This window comes from Vulpes vulpes, chromosome 14, assembly GCF_048418805.1.
Source record: "Vulpes vulpes isolate BD-2025 chromosome 14, VulVul3, whole genome shotgun sequence".
NCBI lineage: Eukaryota > Metazoa > Chordata > Mammalia > Carnivora > Canidae > Vulpes > Vulpes vulpes.
Window position 1 is genome coordinate 74265052 of NC_132793.1, and position 17138 is coordinate 74282189.

Sequence of the window (17138 nt, forward strand, 5' to 3'; positions counted from 1 at the left end):
GTGGGAATGTGAACTGGTGCAGCCACTCTGGAAAACTGTGTGTAGGTTCCTCAAAGAGTTAAAAATAGACCTGCCCTACGATCCAGCAATTGCACTGTTGGGGATTTACCCCAAAGATTCAGATGCAAGGAAACGTCGGGACACCTGCACCCCGATGTTTCTATCAGCAATGGCCACAATAGCCAAACTGTGGAAGGAGCCTCGGTGTCCATCGAAAGATGAATGGATAAAGAAGATGTGGTTTATGTATACAATGGAATATTACTCAGCAATTAGAAACGACAAATACCCACCATTTGCTTCAACATGGATGGAACTGGAGGGTATTATGCTGAGTGAAATAAGTCAATCGGAGAAGTACAAACAGTGTATATTCTCATTCATTTGGGGAATATGAATAATAGTGAAAGGGAATATAAAGGAAGGGAAAAGAAATGTTGGGAAATATCAGGAAGGGAGACAGAACATAAAGACTCCTAACTCGGGGAAACGAACTAGGGGTGGTGGAAGGGGAGGAAGGCGGGTGTTGGAGGGGAATGGGTGACGGGCACTGAGGTGGACACTTGACGGGATGAGCACTGGGTGTTTTTCTGTATGTTGGTAAATTGAACACCAATAAAAATTAATTAAAAAAAAAAAAAAAGAACCTATAATGTCTGGTTAATTCACTAAATGTCTGGTTAATTAACTAGTCTCACTAAAGCCAAGTTGTACTAGAGACCTTGTTCTCCCTGTGATTCCTTTTTCTTATGGTTACAGGTAGGTTTACAATGAGCATAAGTCTCCATTATTTGAAAGAACTGAAGTGAATCTATGTTTCTTGGAACGGAAACAGCTTAACACAGTGAAAGCAAGGAAAGCAACTTTGCATGAGTAGAAAGATGAAAATAATGATTAAAATAAAATTAATCTCCCACAGTGATTTAAAAATAATAAGCCTGGGATCCCTGGGTGGCGCAGCGGTTTGGCGCCTGCCTTTGGCCCAGGGCGCGATCCTGGAGACCCGGGATCGAATCCCACGTCAAGCTCCCGGTGCATGGAGCCTGCTTCTCCCTCTGCCTGTGTCTCTGCCTCTCTCTCTCTCTCTGTGTGACTATCAGAAATAAAAAAAAAAATTAAAAAATAAATAAATAAAAATAATAAGCCTATTATAAACAACAGGCTTTACACATTTACACATATTGCAAATATGTGACATAACCAAGTATTTCAAAAATTTAAATAAAATGAACATATTTCTTTTTTGAAACTAGCAAAATGACACAAGAAATAGATAATCTGAATAACCCTGCATCTGTTAAAGAAATTACATCTGTAATTAAAAACCCTCCCATTAGGAAAACTTCAAACCCAGATAATTTCCCACTGATTTTTGCAAACATATAAGAAATAGCACTTTCCTTACAAAAATTCCTCTACAGAACAGAACAAGGACAATTCTTACCAAAATATTTTAAAAATCCAAAATCTTGATAACAAAAATGCGTAAGAACATTACAAGAAAGAAAAATTATAGGCCAAGTTCATCCATAAGTATATATGTCAAACTTCTTAGAATATTAATAAACCAAACCAAAGCTAAATGAACATTTAGAATTTTTGAGGAGTACAAGGTTGGTTTAATATTCAAAGCCCAATCAATGTAATTCAACACATTAAGAGAATAAAGAAGACAATTCAGAAGATGATCTTCAAAGACACAGAAAGCATTTGATAAAATTCAGTATCTGCTCATTAAAGAAAAAAGGTGTGGAAAGGAAACAAGAGGTTCAATTATTGGAAAGAAAATATGACATCTGTCATTATTCCTACAGTCATGATTATATTCCCAGAAAATTTAAAGAAATCTATAAAACTTATTATAAGCAATAAATGAATTAAACAAAATCTTTGGATACAAGGTCAGTAATCAAAAGTCAACTTTATTTCTAGATTTTAGCAATAAGTAATTGAAAATAGAAAATTTAATGATACAATTTACCATAGTAGAAAAAGAAATCAAATACTAGGAATAAATGTAACAAAAGAGCAAGACCTCTACACTGCAAACTACAAAACCTTTTTGAAAGAAATTAAGGAACTAATTAAATGAAAGAATATACTATGTTCATAGGTTAGAAAGGCTCAATATTGTAATGCTACAATAAACTGTGTTCTGGAACAACGAGCTACAGTGGAATAAAATAGAAACACACTGATGTATATACAGTTACCTGATTTACGACAAAGTGACACTATAGAACAGTAGGAAAAAAAAGAAGAGTAGAAAAAGGATGGTCTTTTCAATAATGGTGTTTGGTTAAAAGGATGTTCATACAGAAAAATAAGAAATTTTGATCCCTAACTTACATCAAAAACAAAAATCAATTCCAGCAGATTATAGCTTTGACAGACAAAAAAACCAAGATTATTATGCAATCATATATAACCTTGGGATACAGAAAGATTTAACAGATCACAAATCATTATTAACTATAAAGGAGGATTTAAAAATTCAAGTAAATTAAAACTAAATGTTATTCACCAAAAGATGCCATGAAGGAAATGAAAAGCTACAGAATAGATTATATGTATTATATGTTTCCCAAGGACTCAAATCCAGTATACATAAAAAACTTCTACAAATCAAAAGAAAGATAACCCCAAGAAAAATGATCGAGAAAACTAAAAGAACATGACAAAGGAATACACAAATGGCTTGGTAGAGGGTCAGAGACAGGATTACAAATAAGCCAAAAAAAAATTTTTTTTTGCCATATCCAATAAATGATGGTGGGACAATTGGGTACACATATAAAAAAAAATTGAGTTAGGCCTGAATCTCACACAGAGGCCCCCAAATCAAATCTAGTTAAGGGAATTAACTGTGAAAAGTAAACTTTAAACTTTTAGATGAAAACAAGGGAGAACAGCTTAATGTCATCAAGGTAGAGAATGATTTATTGAACAAGATGGGAAAAGCAGAATAAAAATTATAAATCATAGGGATGCCTGAGTGGCTCAGCAGTTGAGCACCTGCCCCTTGCCTGGAGCCTGCTTCTCCCCTTGCTTACATCTTCCTGCCTTTCTCTGTGTCTTTCATGAATAAATATATATATATAAATCATATATATATATATAAATCATAAAGGGAAAGACTAATATGTTTAATTTTTTAAAAAAATTCTAAGCCACCAAACACAAAACGAAAAGGTCTAAAATAAAGAAGTACCACTCCTACATAGTAAAAACACCAAAACAATGGAAAAATGGGCAAAAGACACGAATAGGATATTTACAGAAAAAGAAACACTAAAAGCCAAAAACATACTCTTAATCAGGAAAAGGAAAATGAAATGAAATCGCAGGATTTTTCAAGGGACCCACAAGCTATCTCTAACATTCAAATGAAGGAAACAGTAAAAATTTTTGAAGGAATAATTTTTAAAAGATACTTTCATATTCAACGTATCATCAAAAGGCTTATGAGTCTACTTATGCAGCATGTTACAAGTATATGGAAAGCAATTTGGAAATGCCTAGTAAAGTTAAAAAAAAACACTGTGTACCAGTCTACATAACTCAGCAATTCCTTTTCTAGGAGTCTACCTTAGGAAAATATACAAGTGCTGAAGAAGATATATTTATAAGACTGTTTACTCTAATACTGTTTGTACTCATAATAGACAAAAAAAAAAAAAACCCAACGGATTATCTATCATTAGGAAGATGAATAGATCTACTTTGTACAATTATGAAAACAATCATTTACAAAAATAGCATAATAGGTTCAATGTGCCTATTTATGTACATTTTTAATATACACAAAATTATATATTGTTAAAATACAAATACATAGAAGAATAAAAACATGCACAAGGATAACAAGTAACATTAGGATAATGGTTACAATGAGATAAGGAAATGAAGGGGAAAGAAAAGGGATAGCAATTAATTATGTATAAAGTTAGATAGATCTGTTAACACTTTATTTCCTTTAAATAAATCTAAAGTTCATATCACAAAAGGTCATTCTCTTTGATATCTGAGTGAAGGGTAAATGAGTGCTATACTGTTTTCTATATTTTTTTCATTTGTTTGAAATATTAGGTAGTTTAAAAGTATTGACGTGAATTATCTTAAAATTTAATTATTCCATGAATGATCATCATGAACCATCAAATAACTCTTTATATATCCATTAATTTAGCAAAAATTTACATAACTTCCAAATGATATTTTGTTATTTGGATTTCCAGCATATTTACATAAAAACAGAATACTAGAAAAAAACTCCACATAACAGAAAGTAAAAGAATGGAACACAGGACGGAATAACCTACAGAAGGGTTACATGTGCCATGAGGAGGCCCTGAACTGTGAAGGCACCATTGGTGGAGCTACCTGAAGTGGAATTACCAAACCTAATGAGCAATGGGAGTAGGTGATGGAAGTGCACAAACAAAAAAATTTTTAAGCAGTAATTTAAGAAAACTATGAGAAAAAAAAATATATATACATCTTCTATCTCATAGATAAGTTATTTCTTCCAATGCCTTCAAAGATAAGAGTATTTATTATACTCATTGCTTAATTCAGTTTCTTTATCCAATGAGAATCAAAAATTTGACAGGGTATTGACACGTCAATACAACTCTATAGTCTGTTTCTTCTTTTTTTTTTTTTTTTTAAGATTTTATTTATTTATTCATGAGAGACACAGAGAGAGAGAGAGAGAGAGAGAGAGAGAGAGAGAGAGGCAGAGACACAGGCAGCGGGAGAAGCAGGCTCCACGCAGGGAGCCTGACGCGGGACTCGATTCCGGGTCTCCAGGATCACGCCCTGGGCTGAAGGCAGACGCCAAACCGCTGAGCCACCCAGGCATCCCTGTAGGTCTGTTTCTTTAATTCTAAAATGAGGGAGTTTAATTAAATGATTTCTCACCCTCAAATTCTAGGACTCTCTGAAAAATATATCCAAATTCAGGCATATGACAGATATGCGGCTCTGGGTTGAATCAAAGAGGGGAAGCTGTGGAATTCATTTACACAAGGTATTTGGGAATAATGGTACACAGTGATGCCAGTTGGACTTGTAGTCACTTCTGTGGAAGTGAACTTTCCTTTCCAGGCCTATCCAGGATTTGAAGATTTCAGACAAGAACTAACTCGGAAGCTCTAAGGAGTGAAACGCTTTCAACTCAATCATCTGTAGGTAATAAAGTGGTTGCCTTCCTAATCAGCACTAATATCTAAACCAGTAAGTTTTGAGATAACTAATCAACTTCCACATTAAGTGCTGTCTTCGGTGCAAAGAAAAATGAAGTGGAGATGAAAACATAAAAGGCAAATTATAAGGGATCAAAGGAAAATCACAGCTAACAAGTGCCACAGATAACTGCTAATGACTATATGCACCACCTCATTTTGTTCCCGTAACAATTTCATGGGGTCATACAAAAAACACTGTATTCCCACGTTACAGGTGAGGAAACAGAGGCTTGGGGAATTTAAGGACCTTGCCCAATAACGCGGAGCTATTAAGTAGCAGAACGGGAATTCAGTTAAGCAAAGACCATCCCCTGACAGATGTCTCAGAGGGGATCCCTGCTCAACGACAGGGAGTCACAGTCACTGCTAAGTAGGAGAAGCGCTGTTCTAGCACAGGGTCGGCATCTGTGGTTCCATCACCAGCTACACTACAATGATGGTCAGTTAGAATATGTTGAAGTCTGCAGATACATAGCAAAAAAATAAAATAGAATAAAATAGAGCAAAACACTGCAATTGTCATTTGTTAATTTCTAAGTCTTGGGCATCAGCTAATTTTCTACAAAAAACTTCCTTGACAGGTACAGATATTGACATCTATCTTCAAAAAAGACTCATGGTAGAACTATTTTCATAATAGTCGCAGACTGCTGAAAAAGTTTGGCAGTTTCAAAGTGTTTTAATCCCTGAAAATGTCAATCAATAACAGGTTACAGTAAGAGACACCCTAGTGAAAGCCTCCTCCAGAGAAACTCTTAGCCAAATCCTTGTACTTTTAACCCAAGGTGAACTACAAACAGAAAGGGGGATAATGAGGCTGGAGAGGAGGTACAGGCTGTATGCTGACATGCTAAGGAAAGGGTCCAAATCCTTCTGATGCCTGGATGCTGTCCAATTTACATTCCACAGAGAGCTAGTTGTTACTCAACCTAATTTCTTCATTTTATGGATGAAGAAACTGAAGAAGAGTACAGTGGTCTATCAAAGATGATAGTAAAATAACAGCAGACTAGGATTTGAATTTACTCCTCCAATCAACTCTCCCACTACCTCTGTATACCAAGAAGTGGTAAGTGATAAGTTTTAAAGACAGAACAAAGAAAGTGCTAGGATAAAAGAGATTATTTCTGGACAGAATGATGATGAGGGCTCTGAGGAGGCATTAGTGTATTTTGGGTCATGAGGGATGGGTAGGAGTTCGACCAATGGAGATGGATTACAGACAGGAAAACAGAAGAATGAACATTCTGGGCAGAGACGGTAGTATCGGTCAGAACACTTTTTTTTTTTTAATTTTTTCTTTAAAGATTTATTTATTCATGAGAGACAGAGAGAGAGACAGAGGCAGACACAGGCAGAGGGAGAAGCCAGCTCTCCATGCAGGGAGCCCGACATGGGACTCGATCCCGGGTTTCCAGGATCACACCCCGCACTGAAGGCAGCGCCAGACCGCTGAGCCACCAGAGGTGCCCAGGTCAGAACACTTTAAAAAATAATCAGTTATCATAGAAAATATCCTTCTTTACCTCACTGTTACAGAAGCAGGAAGAAATGGTCACCAGAAAAGAGAAATAAGAGAAAACAATACTCAAATGCCATTGACGTTTCCTCTATTTTTTAACAATATGATCCCATGATCATGTGATGTAAAAAATACATTTATGGCAAAATGTAGGAGAATAATCCAGGCACAGAATTAAATTAAGCTTAATACTCAAACATATTTTTATGGTATACATTACTGTTAGTCTGCTTGGTAATTAGGTAGAGAGGGTCAAGAGCTTATGAATATTAGTACAATCAGTCTTATTATATAGCCAAAGCAAGCATTTCAGGGGCAGCTAGAAGTATTTGTTCTGGGAGAAGGGAGGAAATAAGAAGTTGGTGATCCTTGGTCCCCTCTAATAATCCCTCATCTTTCAAGCATCATTCATGATACAAATATGTGAGCACCTACTGTGTGCTGCACAGTGTGAGGCACTGAGAATGCTGCTTAAATCCTCTTCTTGATCTGAGGAGAAGGGACTGTGTTTGGGATCCCAGCATTTATCCGGCTCCCACTCCACAACAGGTGGGCTGTGGACTTCTCTTGGGCTACAGAGATCCACAGGTTTCAAGTACTTCCTGGCAATCTTCCTGCTTTGCATTTTCAACTCATTTTCTTCCCTTCCACAAATTGAGAAACTAACAACCACAATTTTCCCATTCTCTCTCCCAATAAGGGAGATTTATTTATGTTAAAAACAAAAAACACAAACTAAAACTCCAACTTCAGTCTCTATCAAAAATCCATCCATCAAAATATCATTTAGTTTAATAAGTAAACAGTCCTGAGACTCCAGTGGATTACAGTGGCATTTCCCAAGCAGGATATCTTGGCACACACTGTCTTGGTCTGCCTCACAGGTTACAAGGATGCTAAGAAGCTGACCTCCTAATCCTCAGGGTGGCAGGTGGGGCTGGGGCAGCCAGAGCCCTGGGCCAACCTCCTTTGGCTCCAAGCAACTTTTTCCTTCTCCTTTCATTCCCATGTACCATCAAATTCTTAGCATTTTCAAGGTGTGCTACAAAGTGAAAAAGATTGAAAAGCACTGGCTTGCCCTAGAATACTGCTGTGTTTTGGGAGACAGTTCAAGACCTCTCGTAATCTCTGGCATGTCAACTGTCCCTTTCTGGGCCTTCATTTCCTCCTAAGTAAAAAGAAGTGTTACACCAACTGATTCCTAATTTCTCTTCTAGTTCTACAGTATAATTATTCAGTAAATTGTGATATTTTAATAAAACACCCTGAAAAACATTTTGGGGGGGGGGGAGGCAAATATTTAAAGTGAGATATGAAGACTGTTCAAAGCCTGTGGCTAATCCTTGTTTACTTAACCAATATGATCAGGTGTCTGCTAAGCACCAGAGAATTGTTTCTGACAGTAGGATTACAACAAATCAGAGAAGCCTATTCTGTTCTTGTGGAGCTCACAGTGCACTGGGCAGCACCACAAACAAAGGCACTTATAATTTATTGGTAAGTACTAAAATGGGGAGAAATAGGAGTGTTATGGGTAAGTGATGGGGTACCCAGCCCAGTCCACTGGTTAGAAAAGGCTCAATGCAGAAAGTGACATCCAAGACAAGACTTCAAGAACAGCAGGAGCTGGAGGGTGGGGTGGGTTGTGGGTGTGTGTGAGGCAGGAGTGGATGGTGTGGGGAAAGATGACATTCTAGGCAGAGGGAATACCATCTGCCAAGTCCCAGAGGCACAGCAACTTGGTAACTATCTGGCTAGAATTTTAAGCATTTTAAATGGGAGAGTGACAGGACAGGTTAGGAAAAGCCCTGTGGCTGCAGAATGAAAAAATGAATTGGAAAGGGGCAAGATGGGAGGTGGGAGATCCTGCACTGCTAAGCCTACAAACATTCAGATTATGTAGTAAGTCAGAGAAGGAAACAAAAAGGATTTCAAAGAGTATTCCTTTCAATTCTGCTTGGAGAGGCCAAATTGAGGTTTCCTAGAAGATGCAGCAAAGCTAGGTCTCAAGGACAGAAAGGAATATGTAGTAGCATCTAGTTACCATTGTAATAAATGTGCTCTTCAGATTAAACTCTAAAGTCTGAAAATAAGGTAAGGGAAATATGTTTAAAAGATTCTTAAAAAGCTCTCATTGAAACCTGCTTATAAGGGCACCTGGGTGGTTCAATGGTTGAGCATCTGCCTTTGGCCTGGGTCGTGGTTCTGGGGTCCTGCCATTCAGTCCCACATTGGGCTCCCCGCAGGGAGCAGGAAGCCTGCTTCTCCCTCTGCCTATGTCTCTGCCTCTCTCTGTCTCTCATGAATAAATGAATAAAATCTTAAAAAAAAAAAAAGAAAAATAAAAAAACCCCATAAATCTGCTTGTAGTGAAACTATGCTTTCAGTGTTAGTACCTGAGAGGGCTTTTTCATCAGCTTTCTTTACATTTTCATGTAATTTCCCTGACAGATCCAGAATCAAAACTCTTGTACATACAGCATGATCATTCTAAAATCCATAACTCTAGTTCCTGGTCTCTCTCCTGGTCTTCATATCCACCTTCAGCTTAGGATCTCCATCCAATGTCCCCCAAACACCTCGAAGTTCATAGGTCTTTTCTCTGTAATCTTTTGCTATGGGACGCCTGGGTGGCTCAGCGGTTGAGCATCTGCCTTCAGCTCAGGGCGTGATCCTGGGGTCCCGGGATCCAGTCCCACATTGGGCTTCCTGCATGGAGCCTGCTTCTCCCTCTGCCTGTGTCTCTGCCTCTCTCTCTCCTTGTGTCTTTCATGAATAAATAAATAAAATCTTTAAAAAATAATAATAATTCTTTGCTATATTCTTGCATTCTAGAAAAGCTAAAACATAGCAGGTCAGAAAAACATTAGTCTGTTAGGGACCATATGGATATCCTCTACTCTGAAGTGTATATTCAAATTTGGTGCCAATTCTTCTACCAGGTAACCTGGTACCTTCATGGCCTTTGTAGATGTTCTCTTTGTGTTAATTTAATTGACTGTGTCTTCCACCAGATTAGGGAAGTATTCTCTTTCTTCTTTGTAATCTGACCTCAAGCACAATACGGACATAAAGTATATCAAAATCATTAAGAGCAAAATATTATAAAATATACTAAAAAAAATACATAAATAAATGCCAGATTATGAAATGTGAAGAGTATTCTTAAAACTGGAAAGGAAAAGTAGGCAGAAAGTTGGCTTGTTCAGAAGAACTATAATAAGTTCGCATAACACAGAATCCAGAAAAGCACACTTTACTTATAATCACATGTACAAAAGACCATTTCTTAAAATTACATGATTATCAAAAGCAACAATGTCATTTGACTTTCAGGAAATTATTTTCAGGCTATATTTTATAATTAACACCTATAAAATATTTTAAATTGAGTTTTACATAGTAAGTTCTTTTTCAACACTATCCCTATATATAAATTTATACCCTGCAAAATAGAATGCACTTCACCATAGCAACAGTTCTATATCAACTCCTACTCAAGTTAGAAAAAGCATATGTAAAAGAAATGAATATTCTGGAATATTCTGAAGTGCCTACTGGGAAAAAAATCACTCCATTTATTTAGTAAAAATTTAAATATAAAGTTTGATGTTTCCTCAAAATGATCTTATAATTAGGCAAAAAGCTATTTTAGTTTCTCAAATCTTGCTTTATTAAATAGTATAATACATTTTTTAAAGAAAGCAAAAGAGGAAAAAAAAAGAATGAAAAGGAATGGGAAAAAAAAGCCCAACTTGAGATCAAGTTGGTTGGCATGCTAGGGCCTGGAAACAACAACAGGAAATAATGTTTAAGTGATTTATAAGTAAAATACAAACCAGAGTATTAAAATGTTACAACTGTATTACTTTCTCAAGAAAAGCTATATGCCACTAGTATTATGGGAACTGAGAAAGAAACTCTTATGTTTCTCATAGTCTTCTTTTAAAAGTCACTAAAACATCAGGAAATGTTAACTTGACTCGATAAATTAAGTAAATTATAAATTCCCTAATGAGAATGAACAAGTTTAAAGATTCTGGGGATCAGATTATATATTACCAACAAATCTAGGGTGCTATACCAAAATGTAGTTTATTAAACTAGATGTAACTGAAAGCATTTCTTTTTACTCACCACACCTGCTATAAGCCAAATTCACCACGTGCACTTGTCACCTTGCTCACAGCCCAAGAGGGAGCAGGAGCACTCTGTTATATTCCCAACTCCACTGCTGTTCTGGGCTTCCTTTTTCTGACCTAATTTCTAACTGCTCTACTATATCCCTGTTCTCCCACTGGCCTCTGAAAAATTCCCAAATCCTTCTATGTTTCTAACGTTCTTACTTAACATTTCCTTCAAATAGGCTTAAACTGAAACCTGGCTATTGCTCACTTCATTTGGAGGCTGAGCTTTTTGCCACATCATACCACACATATCTCAGAGTTCAGAGGTTCTTTCTTATGTGTTCTCCTGTGTTTCCTTAGAAACTGACCACCACCTCTGTTTGTCCTCACTGCAGTGACAAAACTCCAGGTCACCAGTCTCCATCCCTTGGAATCTCTGACACCTAGAACAACTCTGGCTTCCCCTACAAATACTGCTGTTCTCTTAGATAATTTCAATACTTACGTGGATGACTTTTTCCCCACACTCCACTGCTTGATCTCCTCATCTCCAAAGACCTTATCCACTTCTACTACCCATCCTCTACGGCCACAATAGGACTTGCTATCTCTCAGAAGAGCACTGCCTCTGAAATCTTAAAGTTGGGCATTTCATTCTCTATTATGACAACAAATCTCACTTAATTCCTCCTTAAGTATTAATTCTTGTATTTCATCACCAGATTATTTCACTTGATGCTGACAAAGACTCTCACCTTGACCAAACTCTAGTCAGGCTCCTCTTGAGCACTCTTCTCCACTAGGCTTCAACTTTGACCTATTAAAACCCACACTTTCAGCAAAAATGATTTTGTTTATCACCTCTACTAAGATACCAGAACCAACACTAGCATAGTTTCTAACAGCTCATGACCATGTTCTTAGGATGATCCCAATCTCCCTTAAAGTTCCCACCTGAAAATGTACAAGACTGATAGGAAAATTTACTGCTGGTTCCAGCCAAATCCTGGTGAAAGGCTGAGGCCCCTAAGCCTCTGCTCAGAGCAATTACTTCAGAAAGCTTACAGTTATAAACCCTTTCTCTGCCCCTTGAGGTATAACTCTTCTACCACTTAAAAGAGTTGAGTCATCTCTTTGAAATGAAGATAACTCTCCCTCTCTTTCTGCTTCCTTTGCAGTACATAAATTCCAGTTGCCATTTAGTAAACCCAGATGGGTTTCATGTTAACCAGCTCCCTTTCCTGCTTTTTATAATTTCCACTTCCTTGAATCTGCAAGACACCCCTCCACCTCCCACCCCATTCCTCCTTCCTAGTCCCTCTTCCCTTTTGCAATTATGTTACTGAATACAACCTACTCTTACCCCACTTTAATTAGAGTATGGCTTTATCTTTAATGACATAACTCTATGTAACACACACAGAGCGCAGGCACACATGCACATACCCTCTATCCCCCAAGTTTGATTTTTTCCCCAGCTTCAATCACTCTCTCAGTGGTATCCTTGATGCTTTAGGGAAAAAAAATCAAAATTCCTTAACACGGCATGTAAGCAAATAGGCATCTTCCTTCCTTTTTTTTTTTTTTTTTAAGATTCTATTTATTTATTCATGAGAGACCGAGAGAGGGAGAGAGAGAGAGGCAGAGACACAGGCAGAGGGAGAAGCAGGCTTCATGCAGGGAGCCTGATTCGGGACTCGATTCTGGGACCCCAGGATTATGCCCTGGGCCGAAGGCAGATGCTCAACCGTTGAGCCATCCAGGCGTCCCACCTCTTATTTCTGAACCCTTCTTTCTTCATACTTTATGCTCCACTTCACTCAATATCTTTCACTTCCCTGAGTTTGTCCTGTTCTGTCTCCCTCCCAGCCTCTGCCATGCTGGTTCCTTGACCTGGTATATTCTTCACTTCCTTGGCCTACATTAACTCCTTCTTCGATTAATATCTCATCCTCAGGAAACCTTCCTCGATGCTCCTACTACACTAAGTTAGGGTGACCTGCTACATGCTCCCAGGACAACATAGTTTCCTATATCATATTTTACAGTAGCTTGGCTACCTTCTTGCTTGATCACAAGCACCCTTAGGGCAGGAATATTTCTGTCTTGCTTACCACTCTCTGTCCTAACACTTGCTTCACTACCTGAAAATAAATAGGAATATAGTAAGTATGTGTTAAATGAATAAATCTTTAGAATCATTGATATTCTATCAGAGAATAGATGCCCATAGGACAAAAGTTCCCATCACTGAAATCAGCTGAATCATCTCCAATTCTTTCACATAACATTTTAGAATACTGAAACATAGGACAAAGCACATAATGTTAAATACTAACAGAAATTAGCAAAAGAACAGTATGATTCCACCCTATTAGCATGTTTGGGCATTTATAAACGAAAAATATTTGTAGGGGTTACCTAGGATAAGTAATTAAGACTAAATCTTTAGTTGCTAAATCTTTCCATTTATGGATAATCTTTCATTGGAAATGACACCAATTCCATATTTGGTGGTGAATATAAAATTACAGCTCAAGATTACTACTTCAATGCCTAAGTTAAAACCTGAGTAAATTATAAAAATACTTATTTTGTATTTAAAAGCTTAGATCAGTGTTATCATCTTTTACTTATTTACTGGTATCATGTGGTACTTACTGATAAATTCGTACTGTTAGGAACATACTGATCCTGTTCTCCCAGCAACACATCAATCACAGGGTGCCGGCCATTTTTAATCACAATTTTTCTTTCTTCTTGTAGAGATGGTCTGCAAAAAAGAACCATGTTTCAATTTACTAGGCATGAAAACTGCCTTTGAAAGAAATCTCTAAGTTCTAGCATAAAAAATAGACCTTAAGAACACACCCAGTGTAGGAAATTACTTTGAGTATGAAAATTAAATTTTAACTATAAAATAAGAATTGGGAGGACAATTACGATAATAGTGCTTGAAACACAGACATTAGCAGAGTCTTACAACAGCTCCACTGCTGAAATCTACTTCACAATCTTTTTTTCTACTATTCTCTAAGATCAATATTTTCATTACTAAAAGTTACAGTTCAGATTATTTTCATTTAAATCATTTTCAGTAATAAGCATAATAAAGGAAATTAGTGAAAATTATTTCCATATTTAATTATTACAATAGAAATTATATTTGTGTTGAACTTGGAGACCTAATTTTTCATATTCTGTTTAACTGAAACATCTTTCTATGGTCTTCTGTATCTTTCACTTTTTTTTGATATAGAAATTATATTTTTGCCTTGCTGGTCTTCCTTTTTAAGCTTTTACATTTCTGTTTTTATCTATAGCTTTATCTATTTATCAAAGTCCCTATGAGCACTGCCCTCTCATTCTCCTCCTCAGAGATTACCACTGAGAGCAACGTGGTGCCTACCCTTCCCAACTTTCTTTCTGCATTTAGGTTTTAACACACTTCTCACACTGGTTTGTGATTTCCTTTAAAAAAAAAAAAAAAAAAAAACAGGATCATACGGTAGTGTATTATTCCACAACTACTTTTTTTCCCTTAACACTCAATATACATTAAAAAGAAAAAAACAGGGTTCACCATTTACCAATGGATCATTTTATTTTGTTTAAGTCTTTCAAGTCATTTTACAAATAATTTCCAGAAGTGGCAATAAAGAGGTGGTAAAAACAAAACAAAATCTCAGGACAAATTTTATTAAGAACTTAAACAGAACAAATCTCAAATTTTCATTCCACATTTTCCTGGTGTTAAAAGCATATATATACCTGGAATGGGCAACACACACTCAACGTAATAAATTACTCATCAGCTGTCATGCATGCACTTGGACCATAGTCATTCATAAATACTAATTCTAGATTTCAATACATTTCTAAAATGTTCTAGCTTATCATGATTTCTGGTTCTTCTCTAACTTGCATGGACAAAAATGAAATACTTGAATTTTTTGGAAATCTTTTTTTTTTAAAGATTTATTTATTTATTCATGAAAGACACAGACTGAGAGAGAGAGGCAGAGACACAGGCAGAGGGAGAAACAGGCTCTTTGCAGGGAGCCTGATGTGGGACTCGATCCTGGATCCTGGGATCATGACCTGAGCCAAAGACAGGCACTCAACTGCTGAGCCACCCAGGCGTCCCTTTTTTGAAATCTTTTAAAGTTTATCATTTTGTTGAGGAGAGGACACCCATCTTCTTTGCTTCACAACTGCAAAACTTTATCAGTTTTATATTTATAAATACCAAATTAGAATAATCGATCAAATCGATGCTTATTTCACATAAAGTGAAAGTTTTTTTCAATCTCTTGCCTTCAGCACCTGTCCACCTACAAACAGTATCAAGTAAACTTTAGTGCACAAACATCATAAAGACAAAAGAAACCACTACATGTTCTTTCAGCAAAACAGGATGGTTCAGGTTCTTGTCACCAAATACTGCATGATGTGTGCTGCCTATGGAATAACTAACTGGAGAATAACACGTTTCAATTTGTCCTTAGAAATATATTAGTCACACACTGATGCTTGAGTTTAGGAAAATTTAGCTAGGATACTGTCACCTGAACACTCACAATCTGAGATTTTGTTTATACAAGAAATTTCATCATCATCAGTAGTATCTAGAGCACAGCTATCTTTCTCTTCACTTTCATCTTTTGATTAATCTAATAATTGGGAAATGTTTTCTGTTACTTTTTTTCTCTTTGCTATTATGGGTGAAAAATGTAAAGAAAATCAGAATTATCAACTGTGTTCAGTGAAAGTAAGAAGCAACAGTTATAATATGTGAAAGTTAATTATTACATTAATAGAAATTAGTTATAACTATAACAGTTACAATAACTGTTGTAGTTAGACTACAATAGTGCTGTTTCCAGTCTTTTATAAGTTCCTGATGGACGAAGAAGCACTTTGGGCAACACAATTAGAACACTGAAAGATGGTGAGGTAGTGGTATCTATCTGCATCATCATTTTCTAGTCTTTTTTTTTTTTTAAAGATTTTATTTACTTATTCATGAGAGACACAGAGAGAGGTTGAGACACAAGCAGAGGGAGAAGCAAGTTCCTTATAAGCCTGATGCGGGACTCGATCCTGGGACTCCAGGATCATGCCCCAAGCCAATGGCAGGTGCTAAACCACTGAGCCACCCAAGGATCCCCGATTTAGGATCATTTCTTGACATATCCACAGTATTCTTTTGAAGCTGCTGCAGAGATAAGTTAGCTGTTCTCCACTGTCCAACATTTGGACTGTGTCTAGGTTTTTACTAGAAAATAAACACTAGTTTCACTAGTTATAAACAATACTGCAGTGAACAATTTTATATATATATATGTTCATGTGAATATGGACAAATGTTTCTCTAAGCTAGAATAAATTCATTTCCAAATGACAGGGTATGTGTCATATTTTTCAACATATAGAAATATTGTATCAATCTATTTTCCCACCAATAGGATATGAAAGTTGACTTGTTTTTTCAAACCTTCACTTAAAGTAGGCATTATCAAATTTTCTAATTCTGACAATGTGTTGGGTGAACAGTGTTCTTGAATTGCATTAACTTGCACTCATTGATTACTAAGTTCTTTGACTCAGAACCTTCACATATAAGCACATTACTGACCTTGCTCATAACACTAAGAAATGCTACCTTTCGTAAATACTTAAATCCTTTTCCTTAAGTATATCTGGTTAACAAAACCCCAAGTATGTACATTCACATTTCTCAAAGAAAATAACTAAAGTACCTTCTGAGTAAATAATTTAAAGTTATCCTTTGGAAGGAGACTTTTAAGATGACAAGAAAAGGACTTTTTTTAGTTTTCAAAGTGTAAGATAGGAATTTTATCTAAGTACGTTATAAATTTATTATAAAAAATGAAAGCATCTGCAAGTAATATCAGTTTTAAAATAAAATCCTAGGTACTCTGTCAAGTGAAATCAATAGATCATTATTCATGACACTGATATGATTTCCCAGGAAGGTTTTCACTTTAGAATAAAATTTTGAGTGATTTGTTCTGCTCTAAAATCTACAATGACTTACTCTGTTGCTATCCAAATTATGTAATGACAAAACACTTCCTAGTGGAATGAGAAGCAAATCATAATTTGGAGAGATGAGGTGATGCATGAGATTAGGATAGTTACAGCAGGAAGGATATGAAAATCATGTTGATGATATGGCATTTAAGAAGAACTGAGGAAATCTGGATGCTGCCTGCA

The 17138-nt window shown here is 36.3% G+C and overlaps 1 protein-coding gene across 3 annotated transcripts in view; it reads right to left on the bottom strand.

Moving 5' to 3' along the window:
* The window catches only part of MSH3 (mutS homolog 3), a 181564-nt gene that overhangs the window by 41792 nt on the left and 122634 nt on the right, over positions 1-17138 (bottom strand). For all 3 annotated transcript variants that reach the window (XR_011997048.1, XM_072736893.1, XM_072736894.1), the window contains one exon: positions 13560-13671. Coding sequence is in view for 2 of the 3 variants with exons in the window: in XM_072736893.1 (XP_072592994.1) it covers positions 13560-13671 (112 nt within the window). In the remaining variant the exon portion in view is untranslated. The remainder of the gene's footprint in view (positions 1-13559; positions 13672-17138) is intronic.